At 39.3% G+C, this 20,197-nt stretch overlaps 1 protein-coding gene across 3 annotated transcripts in view; it reads left to right on the top strand.

Moving 5' to 3' along the window:
• Positions 1–20,197, top strand: part of ARHGEF3 (Rho guanine nucleotide exchange factor 3) — a 138,512-nt gene that overhangs the window by 2,976 nt on the left and 115,339 nt on the right. The window contains exon 2 of one of the 3 annotated variants that reach the window (XM_063121331.1): positions 12,527–12,619. In XM_063121331.1, coding sequence (XP_062977401.1) covers positions 12,531–12,619 — 89 coding nt within the window. In that variant the 5' untranslated portion in view covers positions 12,527–12,530. Of the gene's footprint in view, positions 1–12,526; positions 12,620–14,716; positions 14,721–20,197 lie in introns of those variants that run through there. The other 2 variants (XM_063121332.1, XM_063121335.1) reach the window with 2 other exon arrangements.

The following is a 20,197-nucleotide window of genomic DNA, read 5'->3' as shown; positions in this document are numbered from 1 at the left end:
ACGTCCACAGCATTCCCACAGTCCACAAGGGAGGTTATCCTATCAAAAAATGAGATCAAATTAGTCTGACAGGATTTGTTCCTGACAAATCCATGTTGGCTTCTAGTAATCACTGCATTGATTTCAAGGTGTTTACAGATTGACTTCTTTATAATCTGCTCCAGAATTTTCCCAGGGATGGATGTCAGGCTGACTGGTCTGTAGTTCCCAGGTTCCTCCTTTTTGCCCTTTTTGAAGATAGGGACAACGTTAGCCCTCCTCCAGTCGTCCGGCACCTCACCCGTCTTCCATGATTTTGCAAAGATAATAGACAAAGGTTCTGAGAGTTCTTCCGCTAGCTCCTTCATTACTCTTGGATGCAGTTCATCGGGCCCTGGAGATTTGAACTCATTCAAGGAAATTAGGTGTTCTTTGACCATTTGTTTATCAATCTCAAACTGCAATCCTGCCCCCTCAACTTCTGCTTCACTTTTTCCAGGGGGGTCATAGATCCGCTTTTGGGAGAAGACCGAGGCAAAGTAGGAATTGAGCACTTCAGCCTTTTGTTTGTCATCTGTTATCAATTTGCCATCCTCATTAAGCAGTTGAACCACCATTTCTTTCCTCTGTCTTTTACTACTCACGTATCTGAAGAAAGCCTTTTTATTGCTTTTAGCATCCCTCGCTAATCTCAGCTCATTCACAGCTTTAGCCTTCCTGACGCCATTTCGTCACTTCTGCGCCACTTGTCTGTACTCTTCTTTTGTAGCCTGGCCTTCCTTCCACTTCCTATATGTATCCCTTTTTGTTTTCAGTTCATCAATAAGCTTTTTGTGGAGCCACATTGGTTTCCTCTGCTGTCTTCTATCTTTTCTCCTTGTTGGAATTGTTTGTAACTGTGCCTTTAAAATTTCATTTTTTAGATACTCCCACCCATCCTGCACTCCTTTTCTCTTTAGGCTCCCTTGCCACGGGACCTTACTTATTATAGTTCTGAGTTTATTAAAATCAGCTTTCCTAAAATCCAGAGTACGTGTATGGCTACGCTCGACTTTTGTCTCCTTCATAATCAAGAATTCAAGTATGACGTGGTCACTTTCCCCCAGAGTTCCCGTAACTGCCACTTTATCCACTAAGTCATCCCTATTGGTCAATAACAAGTCAAGGATTGCCGATCCTCTAGTTCCTTCCACCACTTTCTGTAGGAGAAAGTTATCACCCATACATGTCAGGAATTTCTTGGAAGGGCCGCTTTTGGCAGTAATGGTCTCCCAACAGATATCAGGGTAATTGAAGTCCCCCATCACTACTACATCACACTTCCTTGAAAAACTGGTAATTTGTTTCTCAAAAGTTTCGTCCTCGTCTTCTCCTTGATTGGGTGGTCGGTAGTAGACTCCGATTATCATATTCTTTTTATTCCTAGCCCCATTTATTTTAATCCAGACGCTCTCGACGGGGCTCCCAATCTCATCCGCCTGTATTTCTGTGCAGGGATAGGTATTTTTAACATATAGTGCAACTCCACCTCCCTTTCTATTTCTTCTGTTCTTTTTGAACAAGTTATATCCTTCAATTGCTATATTCCAGTCATGGGAGTCATCCCACCAAGTTTCAGTTAAACCTATCAAGTCGTATTTGCCTTCATGTAATAAGAGTTCAAGTTCATTCTGTTTGTTTCCCATGCTCTGGGCATTAGTATATAGACATCGAAGACCATGTGTTTTATAGTCTGGCTTTGTTCCTACCTTGTTGCAGACACTATTTTGGGACACTGTTGGAGCTGTTCTCTGTACTGTGGTGCATTGGCCTTCATCCATTGTTGCCTCAAAATTTACGTCTCCCACCCCCGTAAGATTCAGTTTAAAGCCCTCCTGATGAAGTTCTTCATGCTGTGGCCGAACTCATTCTTTCCAGCCCTTGTGAGGTGCAACCCATCTCTTGCCAGCAGTCCATGTTCCAAGTAGCGTAGCCCGTGGTCCCAGAATCCAAAACTCTCACGATGGCACCACCTTCGAAGCCAGTCGTTCATCCGGAGTATTTTTCTTTCCCTTTCTAATCTTCCAAGAACCGGGAGGATGGATGAGAAAACTACCTGGGCCCCAAAGTTCTTCAGTTTCCTTCCCAGAACTTCAAAGTCTGAAATGTACAATAACTGTATATTGGCACATTTATAGATTAGGTTGTATTGCAGATGGAGAGCTTTGTGTCAGCAATTGTAGTTCCCAAAATATTAAACATAACTTTTTCATATTTGCATGTACCTAGATACAGGTGCACATACAATCTACCTACATCACTCCAGCAAAATGCAGTGTAAAGTGGCCATTGGGGTCATCTATATAAATAAAAATGAAAAAGACCATTCGTTACTGTCGTTATATCTCCGAAAGTTCTTCACCGATTGCTTTGAAATTTTGACACAGCGTTGCGTTCGAATACGCGAGCGTTGTTATGTAACTATGTTCTCTATGGGGTCAAAGGTTTGTCTTAAAATCAAAGAAATAGGCCTCCTCAAAACCAATCCTGCTGATCATTGTGACATCACCAACCAGTAGGCCAATCCACTGCCTCTGCCTCCTCTCCTATTTGCATGTTCTCTCCTATTTGCTCTTATAGGTCATTGTGATATCGCCAACCAGTAGGCCAATCCACTGCCTCTGCCTCCTCTCCTATTTGCATATTCTCTCACAATTGGCTGAGTGAATATAGATGTCACACCTGTGACAGTTACACGTTCTGAAGAAAGGTAACTGCCATGAGTTTCCACTAACCTCCTCAACGTAAAAAAAAACCTTTTTTAAAAACCAAACAATCTGCTTTACTTCATCCAAATAATGCCTCACAGAAGATCACACTTAGGTTGTCGTACTCGCAGAGCGGAAGCACTGCGACGAGAAATTGCAAATCAGACTGAGGAAGAACGGGCATCAGCAAACGAGAAAAAAAGAAAAAGAATGCCTCAAATACGTGCCAAGGAACCAGCCAAGCAACGTTCAGCCAGACTTGAGGATGCACGGTTGCGAGCACAGCAATTGCATTCTACAGCTTCAGATCTGCTTTGTTCTCAACAGAATGAACGCGACAGGCTGAGAGTGGCTGAAAGACGTCAACGAGAAACAGCACATCAGCGTCAAACACGACTCCGTGGTAAACAATCAAACGATTCCGGTACAACCCAGCTGATGATTATAGTTTGAGGTGGCATGTTCTCATCGGCACTATGACTGAAGTGTGTCCTTATTGCAAGGCTCTTAAATTTAATGGAGAAACAAAAGGAATGTGTTGCGCTGCTGGAAAAATTAAACTGCCTCAACTTGGAGAACCACCAGAGCCATTACAAACTTTGCTTGCCGGATATACCGCAGAATCAAAGCATTTCCTATCTAACATCAGGAAATACAACTCATGCTTCCAAATGACATCGTTCGGCGCAGAAATCATCACAGCTCCATTTATGCCAACTTTCAAAGTCAAAGGACAAATTTATCATAAAGCCGGCTCCTTCCTTCCGTCAACATAAATTGACGGTCAACATAAATTCCTACAAATGTATTTCATTGGTGATGGCAATGATGAATTGAATGCACGCTGCGGAATTTATACCGGCATAAAAAGGTCCATCGTTTCCAAACTGCAACAGCTACTTCACGAAAAAAACAATTTAGTACATTTGTTCAAAACAGCAATTGACATGATGCCATCTGATACACACAAGATTGTTATTCATGCTGACAAAACGCCTGCTGGAGAACATGTGCGAAGATTCAATGCTCCAACTATAGACGAAGTGGCAATTGTTATAGTCGGAGATCAATCTTGACAGGACCTTTCAAAGGTGAAGATGTCCTCATTCCTCGCATTCCTATGATTCCAACAGATATGCCATTTCAATTTAAGAGATTGCAATTCCCAGTTCGATTGGCGTTTGCAATCATCATCAACAAAGCTCAGGGCCAATCTTTAGAATTGTGCGGTTTAGATCTAGACACAAATTGCTTCTCACATGGACAATTATATGTTGCGTGTTCTAGAGTCGGCAAACCAGACAATCTCTATATCTACACAGACAATGGAACAACTAAAAATATTGTATATCCACAAGCATTGTGAAATTAAACATATTAGAAACATCCACTTTGTCTTTTTTTCTTTTCAATTTAACCAGACTGAGCCACAGCAACGTGTGGCAGGGTACAGCTAGTCCTTAAAATAAGTTTTGTTCTAGACATGATTGAGGTGTACAAAATTATGCATGGTGTGGAAAAAGTGGATAGAGATACATTTTTCTCCCTCTCTCATTATACTAGATGCTGGGGTCATCCCATAGAACTGATTGGTGGGAGATTCAGGACAGATAAAATGAAGCATTTCTTCAAACTGGACATTGTTAAACTATGGAATTTGCTACCGGAAGGTATGGTAATGGTCACCAATTTGGATGGCTTTAAAAGGGGAGTAGACAAATTTATGGAGGAGAAGGCTATCAAGGGCTATTAGTCCTGATGGCTATATGCAGCCTCCAGTATCAGTTGGCGAGAAACACAACTGGGAGGGTGCTACTGAACTTGTGTCCTACCTTTGGCTTTGCTACAGACAGCTGGTTGACCACTATGGGAACAGAATGTCAGACTAAATGGACCCTTGATCTGATCCAGCATGGCTCTTCTTATGTTCTTAAGTTGTGTAGACTCCTCCAAAACTGGTATGGAGCAGTTAAGCATGCGTATAGACTTGCAATCTTACTACCAAGGGAACTTGTTCTTAAGCAGCTTTACAAATATTTGAAAAGTGACCAGTGAATTATGCTCCTCAATACCTAAATTTATTTAAAGCCAACTTACTTTCCTTCCACTACAAAATAAGGTTAGAATTCAGAACTCACAATTCCCACAAGTAGGTTTGTATTGGCATATGATTTCACTTGAGAGCAGGTTGAAAGTTGCCATCCGTGCCTAAACTGATACAGTTTTAACATCTGTTTTGACACAAGCCTTATTGGCTGATAATAGGTGTGGCAGAGATACAGTTGTAGTGGTATTATGTTGATGAGTATCTTGTAATTGGAAAAACAGATCTGTAGTAACATGCCCTAGTTCAAGATTTTTGAACTTATGTGACAAGTGCATGTCTTGGGCACTGAAAGAATGAATTGCTAATATTCCTATTTGTACTTGCTATTGTAATGGCTTTTGCTACACAAATAAACTATATCTGATTTGAAGACAAGGTGTAAACTTTTAGTGTAATGAGATACTTGGATTTGCTAGAACAGCAAATGTACTGAAATAGACAAACCTTTACCCCATTCTCACTATTACTTTAGAGCACATTCCTATTTTTCCAGCTAAAGGTTATACAGGGGCCAGTGTTGGTTGCGGGTGAGGCTGAAACCTAAAGTAGGCTGGGCAGAGCTGGTGGTGGGAGACCCATTTTCTTTCTGCTACCCCTTTCTTTTTCTCTCTGCCACCCCATTTTCCCTACCTACCCTTCATTCCCTCCTTACTGAAATGCCTCTCCTCCCCAAACGTGGTAATTTAGGTTAGAGAAAAATTGCTGTGTGGGGTGGTGGTGCGAGAAGGACAGACCGGGGGCTGGATCCAACGGATATGGCTGGCTGGTCACCTTCCATCCTCAACAAGAGCACTCCTGTTGGGAGGTGAGGACATACTGCAATATTTTATTGCACGGCCCAGTTGTAAGAATGTAGTGTTGCAGACCAGAAATGTATAGCTTGTTTTGTCTTAACTTAGAAGCCAATATGCCTACATGAAAGCAAAAACACAGAAATATTTTGTGAAACCTTCAAATAACAGGTTTATTATAGCGTAAGATTTCATGAACAGGGTTATCCTCAGTTGGAAGCTATCACTAATTACTGCTATTATGAATGGTCACTGAGGCTATATGACATATTTTTTAAGGTTTGCATAGAAATGTCATAGGAATGTTGCATTACCTAATCTTTTGGCTCCTCTGCTTATATGCCCTCTCCAATTTATATGGACATACACACTAAGGGGAGCATGCCAAGCATCTGATGAAGTGTCTTCTAGTTCATAAAAATGTATACCATTTAGTTTTTAAGGTGCCCACTAGGACTTATTTAAATGTAGAGTTTGTAACAGTACTGAAGGTATAAACACTCGCTTTATGGAGTAGCGCATTGAGTATGTATTGGATTTGGGTAATAGGGAGATTAAGGCCTCATCTACACCAGGCAAGATATTGCACTATGAAAGTGGTATGAAAGTTGTATATAAAAGGCAGGAGCCACACTATTGCTTTATAGTGGTATTGGAGTGCACTGACAACTATTGGGGCCCATTGACACATACCATATACTGCTTTCATACCACTATATCCTGCTTGGTGTGGCTCCTGCCTCTTATATACTGCTTTCATACCACTTTCATAGTGCAATATCCTGCATGGTGTAGATGAGGCCAATGACTTATACCAGAAGATATGCCTCAAATAAAATTAACTCTATATGGCAGTTATATTTGGAAATAGCTAATGATTAATATAATTAATTAATTTTAATTCACCACATCAGGTGTTTTAAACACAATTTCATCTGCTTTAGGGGAAGAGATAAGGAATTAAAAGTATGAGAAGATATCCTTTAAACATACAGTGATAAATTCCTTATTATTTTGCATTTATTACTTTGCATTTTTCTGTACAATTGTAAACATTTAATAATGAAAGTAGTGTCCACTCAGTTATAGCTACCCAGTTTCTTTTCTGCCTTGTGTTTATTTATTTTCTGCATTGTTTTTTTTAACAGATCATGTGCCTGGGAGAGAGGAAATATTTTGTACATTGTTTTTAACTGACACTGAGCATGTAAATCATGCAGTTCCAATGTCTAGGCTTCTTGTTAAAGTTCTTGTTAAATATTCGAGTGAGGGGGGAGCCCACTAAAATATTCAAAGCAATTAAATTTGATTACTAAGGTGTGTTCTTTTGAAGCAGCTCTTAAGGCCTGAGAGTTGTTGTTTTTAAGGTCACATTTAAAGAGGAAGAACAAGAGAAACTGGCTGTTTTCCTTAGCACCCCCACCCAGGCCGCTCGAAAGGCTCAGACCCCACTGATCTCAACCTAATAGCTTGGGTTTTAAATATCCTAACATTAGGTATATTTTTCACGTTGTAGTGCTAGATAGCTATTGACATACCTAGCAGCCAAGAACACCTATTCATGCAAATTCTGTGCCCATCAGGTTCTATTACACATAACTCACCCAGTACCAGCAATCGTAGCACCCCTCTGCACCTGTTTTGTGAATGACACATGTATTTGCACACACATGGAGAGAGAAAACCAGAGTCTGAGGATGTACCCTGCATTTGGTGGTGTTGGTGTAGATGATGTGGGTGTGCTGAGTAATCTGTACCTGCTGGGACACATCCATGAGATTATTTTTGTAAGTGACTTGAATACAATTGCAATGTGGGTGTATCCTATCATTTGATTCTGTGATTGCTTTTTTCCTGTTCATTTGTCAAAAGTGCATAAGCAAAATAGCTAGCAAAGCAATAACATCTAAATGGGTGCTTTATTTGAAGCCAGAGAAAGTTCCATGCACACATTGGCTAAAGTTCAAAAGTATTATTGCTGCTGAACTAGTCTGCTGTATGGAGAGAGCTAAAGTGAATGAGCAAGCGACAGAGAACATGCATAGCTTTTTGTATAGCCTGGTACTTGATCATGAACAGTAGATGACGGATTAATAGCTCCTGATGGGCAAGCTTTTAGCACACATCATACCTATTTATCCATAGAAACAAAAAAGGCAAGAGGAACACACAGGTTTCCTGGTGTGTAGTGTGTTTGTGTGAGACAGTACGCTAGATTTTACTTTCTTAAAATGCTAAAAGCTAAATGGATCTGCATTTAAATTGAGTATAAGAATATACAAGAATAAAATAGATACATTTTAAATAAATTACTATTTACAATCTACCCTAAGACTCCCTTGTTGAAGAACTATCCAACAGTGTTTCATTTATTAACCTCTGGAATAATAGTTGCAGCAAAACATTCCAGTGGTTGAATAAAACATTGTTCATTAACACAAACTTCTAAAGTCACAGAAACTGTGAAACTTAAAGGACAAACAAAATCCAGAAAACTTTGAGGATTTTGGAAGAGAATTTACAATATTGATTTAAACACATATGGGAGCTTTTTGTTTTTGTAATGGCTTATAGTATGTTGTTAAAAAAATAGGGATGTATTGTAATGCAAATAGAGTCTGAAGTTGGTTCCAGTTGAGGCTTTTATTATGGAATCATCCTGCATTATTCACAGAATTTAATGGGGAATCCAGACATCATCATCTTCCATTTGTAACCTTCCTATGTTTTCCCACTGCTTCTTATCACATAAAATCTGTTAAAGAAGAAAACATGAAATAGCTGTACTATGTCATATGATTGCTAGCACCAGGAGCTATCTGTCTGGAACCACTCAGAGTCTGGCATGAAGCACTGTGGTAAACTTTTTTTTTATTTCTTATTTTTGAATTCTTGACATTTTTAAAAATACTGCTTAAAGTTTATAGTTGAACACTGATAGTATAGTACTGGACATAGGTCTGTTCTCTCCCCATGTTAAACTGTGTTTGTAATATTTCTTCAAATTAATTAATTTGAAAATGTGACATCAAAGGTGAATGACTTAATCTATATTGCTTTACATTTGCATTATCATTATGCATTGAAAATGCACCATCACTTGCCCCAATGCTTATTTTTTCTAACTGAATGCTTTCCTGACATTATAAGGTTAGAATTCTTATTACAAAATGGACATATTTATTTACATCCTTTGTATACCTAAATGATATAGTCAAATTGCTTTTCTTCTATCTGAACTTTCTTTCTGCCATTTTAAAGACCTTCTGGCTTGATTAATCCTAGTATTACTTATAGAGTAATTCCTCTTTTGAAAACAGTACATTAATGGGTCTTTTACAAATGTTTGCTCAGATGCATGAAAGGGAAAAGAATGCATTAGTTTGTACCAGTAATTAAATCTCTTCTATGCGTTGTCTGTGCTACAAGTTGAACCAGGAGCAGAAGCAACTAGTCTTTGATCCTGAACTGGTAAGCCTCAACTGAGGATTATGACTCTAGCAGTTATGCTATTTAAAGTGGTGTAGATGTACCCATTTTATACACATTGTTTTACAAAACAGCTTAATCTTCTCCTTTCTTTCCCCTTGCCCCCTGCCATTTGAAGGTAGCAGAATATCCAGTTAAGGACTTCTTTGCTGTTCATGGATATAATACAGATTCTACTTTATATAGGCAAGGGTTTTTGGAGCAACAGAGACATATTAACAAAGGGAAAGGGTGTCTAAGGTTCAAGCAGGTCAGGAAACAGCTGGTTCAGTGCAATAGGCTGTTAGAATCATTGGAATACTTACATGAAAAATTGCTGTATCTTAACGTTTTGTGGAAAATACAACTAATGGCCTCCCTCACCTTTTCTAAATATGGGCTTTTAATTCACTAGTATTACGTTACTGGCCTATTGTCAAGTGGCAACCCTAAACACATCTCTTTCCCACCCACCCACTCATGTGACTATCTAGTAGCTGAATGTGTGCGCACAATTAAGCAGGGAAAACTTACCCCATCTTTTTATTTCCATACCATGTTTTGTTAATGGGGCCTCCTGTTCTTACACTCCTTCTGTTGGAAGTTCAACAGGGTGCCATTTTTTGCCTCTGGCTTTCCTTATTCATTTCTTTTCACATCAGATGTGTTTTTTATGCTCATAACCCACAACTGTCATCTTTAGCTTTATACACCTGACATCTTTGCCTATCTTTTGGTTGTTTTTTTGTGGATGTCTCTTTTTAAAAGTCTGAATTAATAAAAAACTGAAATTAAAAAAACGTTATTGTAATATTGTTTCTGCCCCTTTTAAATCTTTCTTCTTTTTTGGTCTGTATTTCCCCTCTTTCACATCTTTGCAAGTTCTCTTTTACTCTTATCTTTTAATCCTTTTACTGCTGCTATAAGTAATTATTTTTTCCAAATCTTGAATATCTCCGAGTTTTGTAGTATCAAATGAAAAAACAAACTGATTATTTGTCTGCACTTGTTTATTGTTGTGGGCATTTTATTTGGGCATCTTATTTCTTATCTTCAACTGCTTTCCTTTTTTATTTTTGTGGCTTATTTGGGTTTTTACTACTTCTCAGTTTATCATCTGCATTAGCCTCTATAAGTGACTTTATATTCACGATACTTATAACTTTTCTACTTTCTTCATATGTCGTCTCTCCTTTTACCATCTTAGTAGTGCTTTAAATCTAAAATCGCATGTCTTGCTTTTCCCCCTGCCCTCTTTTGTTCTTATCTCTGAAATGCTCTGTCTTCTGATGTTATATCTCCCCACCCACTGGTTTAAATTTTTTAGAAGCATTTAAAGCTAGGCCTGGCCATAACTTGTTCTTCTGTCGTTCTTTGCCTTTGCTACTCTTCTTATGCTACTTGATTTTAAGTCTGGGGACAGATCCTATCTCTAATTTTATTTATTTTATGTATGTGTGTTTTCAAAGCACTTCCTTTGCTTATTTTTTGCATATCAGGCTGCTGTTCACTGCCATAAAGCAGGGTCAATAAAGAACTGGAAACTCCAGTTGCTTTGCTGATGTAATTTATAGGTTGATTCTTTCTGAGGTTTACCAATTGTAAGCAACTAACAATTAGCATTAGTTTTTGTGCCCTGGGGATTGGGGAGATGATTTTTAGCAGCCCTGCTGGGGATTGCCTGGGTTTGGATCAGGTTTCAATGCCCTTTTAAAAAATATTGCAGCTTGCCAGTAATTATGCCCAGTGATGTTTTATGGTGTCTCAAAAAGTGCTTGCAATATTACTTAAAAGACCTAGGAAAGAAGTTGAATATTGCTGACATCTTAACCTTTTCAATGTTAAAATGTAGTGTTATAAAGTTAATATTGTAGTAATGAGTTAGCTCTGAATGCTACTTTTCATCCCTGCTTCTAACACTTTGCATAGATTTTGGGCATAATCCTACTGACACCAACTGTCTTGGCACACATTCAGAAATATAAACAAAAGGCAAATTGTGTTAGCTTATGTGGGGGGAAGGTGGGGGAGAAAGGATAGACAAAACAAGGCCTGAAATTTATTCCATTAATACATTTATCGTATAAGAAAAACCCTCACTTCTTTTCTCTCCACCTCAAATATTAATGAGGAATATACTTCACCCCAAGTTTTCATGTTGGAGGAAAATTAGGGTCCGTTATTAGGGGTTCATGTAGCAATTCATAACAAAAAGCCTGTCAGTTATTAGAATGATTGTTTTGCCTCTTTTGGCTTGTTCCTCTTACTGCTGAGCCCTTATGGACTAAAATGGTAATGTTGGGGAGGATACAACAGTATCATTATAGAGTTAATATTGTTATTGAAATGTCTATTTTGTTTGTAAAGTGCTAAAATGAAGAACATTTCTTCAAAAAGATTTGGAGCTGAAATAGGCAGAAGTTAATGCCAATACTCCTGGGGCTCATGGGTTTCATCTTCCCACCCCTGCAGTAAATTCTTATGCTTGACAGACTGCTGGAGAATGAAGGGGAAAAACTATATCTTGAACATGGCAGACTTTCAGTCCTACTGTATTTCTGGCAATTTATTGCTTATCTAGTAAATTGTTTCATTATCAATAGCAATTTGCTCATTTGCATTAAGGAAGCAGGAATCTGTTACTTTCATCCAGGGTGGATTTGATTTAAATCAATTTAATTTAAATCATGGTTTAAATCACAATTTAAATTACTACTCAGAAAGACTCGATTTAATTTTTTGACTCCTCCCCCCCCCCAGTGCACTCTTCCTCGCTATATTTTACACAACTCAGAGTTACCAAAGACTAATTCTTGCTGGTATACTCTTGTATTTACAACCAGAAGAAGGTTTCATTTTTAGAAAAGCAACTTTCCAGATTAGTTTTACAGTTATATCAAAAAATACTGATTTGGTTATACTATTAGAAACACATCATAGATAGATAAATTATGAAATTATTGTGAGGTAAACTATCTCCAGTTTAATAGGTTAATCATTCATATTTGGATAACTTTTCTGCTGTACTTTATTGGAAGGAGAAAAATAATCTTACAGAAACCTCTGGAAGAGCATACATTATGAATGGATTAATGGAATTCATTTACCAAAAAATTTAAACAGCCTCATGCTACATAATTAAAAACTAATCCTTATTTCATGATGAATAATCTTTGGACTATAATGTATCTTAAATAGAAAACCATCTTTAGATTTTTCCTCAAAAAGCATTTTATTAAAAAATCCAATTTAAATAAAAAAAACCAATTTAAATTTAAAAAATCCAATTTAAATAAAAAAATCTGATTTTTTTTATTTTTTTTAAAAAAATCATTAATTTTTATCCACCCTGCTTTCATCCTATTCAAATGCATACATATGTGAAAGTGTTCACATGTAAACTCCCCCCTTTAAATGTTTATATTTTCTTTAAGGGCAATGAACACTGGTAGACCTGCAATCCTTATAAACAGCCCTACAGTGATAAGCCAGCGTGCCCAAAGAGGGATGGAAGAAAACATGACATGGTAAGGCAACTTCCTTCTGAGATTTTACATTTTTCATGAGAGAAAATATAGATTACATAAACAGAAATGGTAGGGTTTTTTTAAATAAAGAGGACGGAGGAATGTGATATAGAGCCTCATTTATTTTGGAAACAGACAATTTTACTGTTGTGATAAATGTCTGTCTTCTACATATTCATTTTAGGACAGTTTCTACACAGAATGCGGTGGCAGAGTCTTGTGGTGATAGGATGGACTATCAGTTTCATCACATGGGAGGAAATCACATTTCCTTACCGTTGCTTTTCTGCCCGCGCATTTGTAAAATTCTTGTCTGATGACACCCTGTGTCATTTCAGACTGCCAGTGGGGTGTTAGCAGGCTGTTCAGCAAAGGGCAAGCACTATAGACCCCAAGAGAGTTGGCAACCAAACAGGAAGTGGTCCCTTTAAGAAATCCTCTCCGAAGCCAAGGCCAAGGGAAAATTGAGAGCAGTAGAGCACATGCTTTGCATGCTGAAAGTCCCTGGTTCAATTGCTAGCAACTCCAGGTAGGACAAGGAAATAATCCTGCCTGAAACCCTGGAGGTCAGTGTTGACAATATTGGGCTAAATGGACCAATGGTATGACTCAGTGTAAGGCAGCTTTCTGTATTCCTAATCTTACTTAATGACTGTGACAGTCACATACGCAAGGTCAAATCTAGCAATGCCAGCTTAAGTGGAACTGTAAATATTCACTAGTTATAAGATAAACAGTATTCTAATGTAATCACATACACACTTGGCAGCCTGAAGCGATTTCCTAATACATAATTAATCAGTATCCAGGATAAATTGAAAAAATAAAATAAAAATAAAATAAATTAAAAAGTTTTCAATGTTGCACAAGAATCCAATCCTCAAGTAGGAGGCATACCAGGACCGTTATAGAATGCCCATTGCCTTCTCTTTTTACACAAGGTGACTCTGGCAAGGAGTTTCCTCAATCCTGTTGTTTCAGCCCAGAATGGATATTTTTGTCACCTGGAAGTCATGCTAGACTCTGTTGTGGCTTTGTAATGTTCATACCCGAGACTCTTTGAAATGGCTGCTTGAAGGGTATAAAGAACCCTGGACCAGTAAATCCTATCGTCTCTACTGATTATTATTATTATTATTATTATTTATTTATATAGCACCATCAATGTACATGGTGCTGATGGGTCTCATACATAGCTGTTGGACCACTGCCATCTGGGTAGTATCCAATAAGGGTCTGTGTATATGCCCTTGTCCTGCCAGAGAGCTTTGGCTATTGGGTGGTATAAAAATGTAATAAATAAATAAACTCAGGTCCATGCGCAGCCGCAATATAGCGCTTCTGGGGGCAAGGCCCAGCGCAAATGAAAATGCTGGTTTCTGAAAGGGGCAGATTGTGCCCCTTCCAGAAATGAGTGCTTTCGCTTGCATCAGGGCTTGCCGCCGGAAGCACTATATTGCGGCCATGCATGGACCTGGGCTGGTGGGGTTAGGGCATGTGCACGGATCCCACCAGGGGCCGATGGGACTGGCCACACACTCATAGCCCCCTCTGGTACCATGCTACTAAAACTCACTTCAGTCTCCTTGCCATCCCACTGTCGCAGAATAGTGGTGCAGAATAAACCCTGGAGTCCCATGGGTAAGCCCAGAGAGAAACCAGAGCATGGGATGGTGCGATTCTGTCTCTTCTCTGCTATTTTTGCCAGTCTCATCTGAGTTTGGCCACTTAGATTTTTGCCTAGCTAATGGACATATTTTTCCTTCACCTGCTGAGACTCAAGTGTTTTAATACAGTATGTCCCAGACTTCAGCTACAGGAGCAGGTCACATAGACCCAGGGAAAGGTGTCTTTGAATTTCTATCCAATTTTCAGGATATTCTTGTACAAATGGTGGCTTCCTGTGCTGCACCCCTTGTGTGTGTATGTTCTAATTTGGTTTAATTTTGGACTTTATTTGATCGGAGCCTCTGATTTTATGCAGGCTTCCCTGGTCAATTAGTGAAAGAGATTGTGTCTGGGACTCCTGTGTTGTGTGAGCATGCTCCCCCTTGTTTCCACTTTACTCCATTATGTCAGAATACATTCTTCTGGAGAAGTTGTTTTGATGCAGAGTGTAATATTGTGCCTCATACTGCACTGTGAATTTCTCGGGAGTGGGGGAGGCGCACAAAGCAGCAGCATAAATTGGAGTGAATGTGAATTAAGCTGTAGATAACCGTCATCTCCTTTTGTTATTGTGGCTGTGGTTTGGGATTATTGCTATTATTTTATTATTATTTATTTCATTTCTATATTGCCTAATAGCTAAAGATCTCTGGGCAGTTCACAACAATATACAAAAATTACAAACCATAGTTACAAACCATAATAAAACATACTATATTTGTTTACATATATAATTTAAACAGCTAAAAACAATTTCTATAAATGACTTGAATACTAAACCTGTTCAAGACAAACTGACTTCATATGCCATTAAATGCCTGGAAGTAGAGGGCAGTCTTAATCTGGTGCTGAAAAGATGACAGTGTTGGTGCCTCAGTGGGGAGATAGTTCCACAAACTGGGGGCCACCACTAGAGATGTGAAGGCCTGGAAAAATCCAGAATAAAAACGTTGGTTTTTTTTCTCCTGAGGACCATTTTTGTCCGTCCCCCCCCCCCCAAATGGGAAAAACTGAACAACTTTGGATTATGAAATATTTTGTTTTAGAATTTAATACAAAGTATTTATATATTGTTACTCAGCCTTCATTCCCCCAAAATGATGTCTAAAAACTATGTAATAAGAACACTTTTATAGAACAGCTGGAAATGTAAAATATCTGGAAATAAAGAAGCCATGGGAATTTTTTTAATCCTATCTGTAAGATTCCCAGCATTGTTAGTTCTTTCATTATTTATTAAAGTTACTGATCTAAAGTATATTTTACTGATAAACATTTCTGCTCAGTTTCTCAGCATGTGAGTAGAGTCACCATTGTACATTCTTGACTGTAAATATGCATTCTTGACAGTTTGGGTTTTGTCCTATGTTTCTGATGCTGTAGCAGTCATTTAATGTACAATAACCCAGTTTTTTAATGTATGGGTTATTGTGACTGCCCAAGTGCTCCCACTACAAGCAGGAGCAACTAAACAAACCATGCACCTTATGTTAATGGTTTGGTACTCTGGCTTGTCTCTCCCTGACAAACCAGAGTCATAAGCGATCTAGGTACTCTGGCTTGATCTCCCTTTCAAGCCAGAATCATAACCCATGTTGGGTTATATCTTGCTCCACATGCTGTTGCCCTAAAAAGAGTAGTTTTGAGTTGTTAAAATAGAGAAGTAGTCATAATCCATCTTGGGCAGTGATTGGCTTGTCAGGGGAGAGATAAGCCAGAGTTCCTGGTTCACGTAATGCTAACCAAACCACTAATAGAAAGTCCGTGTTTTGTGACTCCCACTCCTGCTTGTGATGGGAGTGAGCAGGCATCAGTATGCTACTATGTCCACAATAACCCTCTATTTTAATAAATTGCTCCACATGTTGTGCCTCTAAAAGGAGTAGATTTGACTTATTATAATGGCATTAGTTTCATGAGAATCTAAACCCTTTAGAAATGGGCTGAGATTTCACTTGGAGAAGATGAGTCACATCGCATAGCAATTCTTGTAGTGTACACCCAGAAATGAATACAAAACACTGCTCCACTGGTAACATAGTGAAGACAGTCCAGAAGGTGATCTCAGTCTCACATATATGCATTCAGAAAAATGGGCCTTGTGACAAAAGAAAAGACATCCCAGAAGCAGAAATTGTTTTTGGAACGAACCTAAGACTTAAGTGAAAAAATACTCAGTGCGGACCGACTGGGGGAAATCATTGCTGTGGCCATTATCTTGCTACTGCTTGCATTTGTCTGATACACTGTTACCAGGTGCATGTAAGTGCAGGCTGCTCTGGATTGTAATTTTAATTCCTTCGGGTTGGCGAATTGGCAATAGGAAAAGTTTACAGGATGTTTGAGTAGGCTAGTAGGGAATGGTGCAATTGTTTGGTCTCTTGTATATTTTTGCCTTGAAACCCTATAAAACTGATGGGGAATTGTTTTTGTGCAGAAGAACATAAGAGTCCAGATAAAAAGCCTTTCTAGTCCAGAATTCTGTTTTCCACAGTTTTCCACAGAATTCTGTTTTCCCACAGAATTCTGTTTTCCACAGTTGCTAACCGGATACCCATGGAAATCCCACAAACAAGGCAGAGCATAAAGCCAACAGCCCTTTCCCGCTGTTGCTTCTGAGCAATGGCTATTCAGTGCCTCTGAACATGGAGGGTACATGTTAGGACTAGATTGCCTAAAGGATCACCTCATCCCATACACATCTGTCAGGACCCTAAGATCATCCTTGGAACCTATTCTCTGGTTGCCCTTGCCAAGTGAGGTGTAGTGGGTGCTTACCTTTTCAGTGATGGCACCCTAGCTATGGAATGCTCTCCACAGAGAGGCTCTGAATTTGATAACTTTGATCCCAGTTGAAGGCCTCCCTATTTTCCAGACATTTAAACTTTTAAAATTATTATTATTATTATTATTATTATTATTATTATTATTATTATTTCTTACCCACCTCTCCATTTTGATCGAGGCAGGGAACAACAATAAACAATAAAATACATAATACTCAATTAAAACATAATATACATTGTTAAAAACATCCTAAAAAAAATCCTAAAAACATTTTAAAAACCTCTTAAAATTCCACTGGAAAGGCCTGCCGGAAGAGATCAGTCTTTATAACTTTCTTGAATGCTAGTAGACTGTTAAGTTGACGAGTCTCCTCCGGCAAGCCATACATTTAAAATGTTATCTGGGGGGGATCCACACGTCGTACTGAGGCCGCTTCCATGCGGCCCCAGTGCGACCCCAAAGCTATCGTGTAACTTGCCTGGAGAAGAGACGAGGAAGAGGCGTCCTTGCCGCCGCCGCCGCCGCCACCCCACCTCCCTCCTCGCCGGCTGGCTCGGAGAGCTCCACCCCGCCTTCTTCCGCCAAGCTCTCCGTCCCGGATGGCGAGGAGGGAGGTGGGTGGCGGCGCCGGCAAGGACGCCTCTTCCTTGTCTCTTCGCCAGGCAAGTTACACGATTGCTTTGGGGTCGCACTGGGGCCGCATGGAAGCGGCCTCAGTACGACGTGTGGATTCCCCCCTGACAATATATGGTCTATAGTTGTACTTTAATATTTTATTATAGTAAGACACCTAGAGAACTTTGCTGTTGGGTATAGTAAAGTGACTACATTTAAAGACTGAGTTCAGACCCATCATGAGTTATCGTATCGTCTGGTAGTCGTTTTTAACCCATGATGGCTTATTTGGCCAAAATAATCCACCCTGATAACACATGATATGCAGAGTAGGCTCTTTAACCCATCATGGGTAATTGTGTCGTGTGATGGTCACATGGGTTATTTTGACTGCTTCAGAGCTGCGTGGCAAGAGCAGTCAAAACAGCGGCCGCTCTGCTCTTTGCTGGCTTACTCTAAAGCCACCAAGCCAGCAGTGTAGAGGAGGGAGGCTCTGAGATTTGGTCCTGATCCTGCAAACCCCTAAGGTGTTATAGGCATCTCCTGCTTTTTGCTTCACCTAGGATTTTTGCTGTTTTCACAGTAAGTGCTGGGTTTTCATAGTGCATCAGGTGACTTCTTAGTAGAGGAGGCTGGCTATGAGGTTTGATCCTGATCCTGGAACCCACGGTTTTCTAGGCATGTCCCCCTTTGGGGAGCACTTGGGATTTTTGCTCCGTTAGAGTAAATGTGCAGGGATTTGATGGTGGATCAGGTGCCTCCTGACTAGGAAAGACTGTGCGTGGAGTTTTATCCTGATCCTGCAACCCCCTAAGGTTTTCTAGGCATCTCCCCCTTTTGGGGATTAATCAGCAGGGTGGGTAGAAGCTGACTTCTGGAATGACTTCAACTTTTAGTAAGTTGCACAATGCCTGTTGGCTTCCATTATGTGTATCCACTGGAACAAAACATTTTCATTGCTTCTGCCTAATCTGGAAATGCATGTAAATGTAATTATATTTAAGATCCTATATCAGCAAGGATGAAAATGTAATCTTTGTTGACATGCCCTGGCTGCTTTTAAACAATAGATGACATACAAATGGGTCATCCACATAGCTATTTTTCTTCTTATTTTAGAGAAATATGTGGTTCTTTTACAATATGAATTAATGAAAATTATAATCTTGGGGTGAATGGAAAACATATTCCAAATAAGGAGCATTCTGGGATGTTATGTTTTGTGTTTGGTAAAGTTCTGTTTAGGGCTGTTTTACACAGGTGTTGTCTCTGCCCTGCCTTTGTTTTTAACTTTTGTAAACCTTCCAGAGAGCTTTGACTGTGGGGCGGTATATAAATGTAATAAATAAATAAATAATCCCCAAAGATTAATTGTGTAGAAAATGCAATATAAAGTTGTGATTTTACATGTTTTAAAGAAGAATACTTTGTGGACGATATTGTATTTGCAATGCACATTTCCGAATGGGAAAGAGAGAACCGTGAAGCCATAACCTTGTATGGTATCTGCTTAACATGTACTTGATGTTCTCTCAGTTGAGCAAAGTACTGCTGTACTGCATACAGTAGATAAATTTACTGTTGTTTGACATTTCAAAAAGCATTTCCAAAGTTACTAGCTATAGTGGAGTAAAACCATAAGTCGGATGCTGAAAGTTCACAGTTTGATCTCTGTTCTCCCTTGCTGTGCATCAGTTATGTACGGTCCTAAATATTGCACAAAAATACTGAAACAAAGTCGTTGGCTGTAGCAGCTCTCAGGAATTGGTAAATGATGGGGGTTCTGGGTGGTGGTGAGAGCACAAATATTATCCACCTGTTGTAAAGTTCTTTGGCAGAAGTCATAGTGCAACCATTAATTAATTATTATTTTTAAAAAATATGCCCAGTGCAGCTTAATTTTTTTCTCTGTTCCCTTCCCCCTAGTTGTGTTGATTATGTGTTGATTGTGCTGGTACTCTTGGACCTCTCAGCGGTTTTCGATACCATTGACCATGGTATCCTTCTGGATCGCCTGAGGGGATTGGGAATCGGGGGCTCTGTCCTTCGGTGGTTCCAGTCCTATCTCTCAGGCAGGTTCCAGATGGTGATGCTTGAGGATAGCTGCCGTTTTGATCCCGCTGCTTCTCCTTCCTGCAGCAGGAAATAGCGGCAACTTCTTTCTTTAAAATAACTCGGACTTACTGGTGGGTTTTTTTTGTGGTGTGAAGAAGGCTAGAAGGGGTGGGAAGCGTGCGGGAGGCAGACCCTCATGAGAGGGACCCACGAAAATCCATGAATGCCTAGTAAGAAGCATGCAATAAAAAGCTCGTCTGATGGAGCTCTAAAAGATAATATATGTTCATATGTCAAAAATGTGTTGTGAAAGATTCTTTATACCAGGGCTTTGCTTAACATTCTTCAACAGTCTATAGATGATAGATTTCAGCTCAGCAGGTGCGAAGAAAAAGTTTTCTGTATTGAAGTGCTGTTTTATACATTCATCTCGAGTGTTATGTTAAACATTGG

Source organism: Elgaria multicarinata, chromosome 3, assembly GCF_023053635.1.
Source record: "Elgaria multicarinata webbii isolate HBS135686 ecotype San Diego chromosome 3, rElgMul1.1.pri, whole genome shotgun sequence".
Taxonomy (NCBI): domain Eukaryota; kingdom Metazoa; phylum Chordata; class Lepidosauria; order Squamata; family Anguidae; genus Elgaria; species Elgaria multicarinata.
The sequence above is the reverse complement of the archived record's forward strand: the minus strand, read 5'-3'. Positions and strand labels throughout refer to the sequence as shown.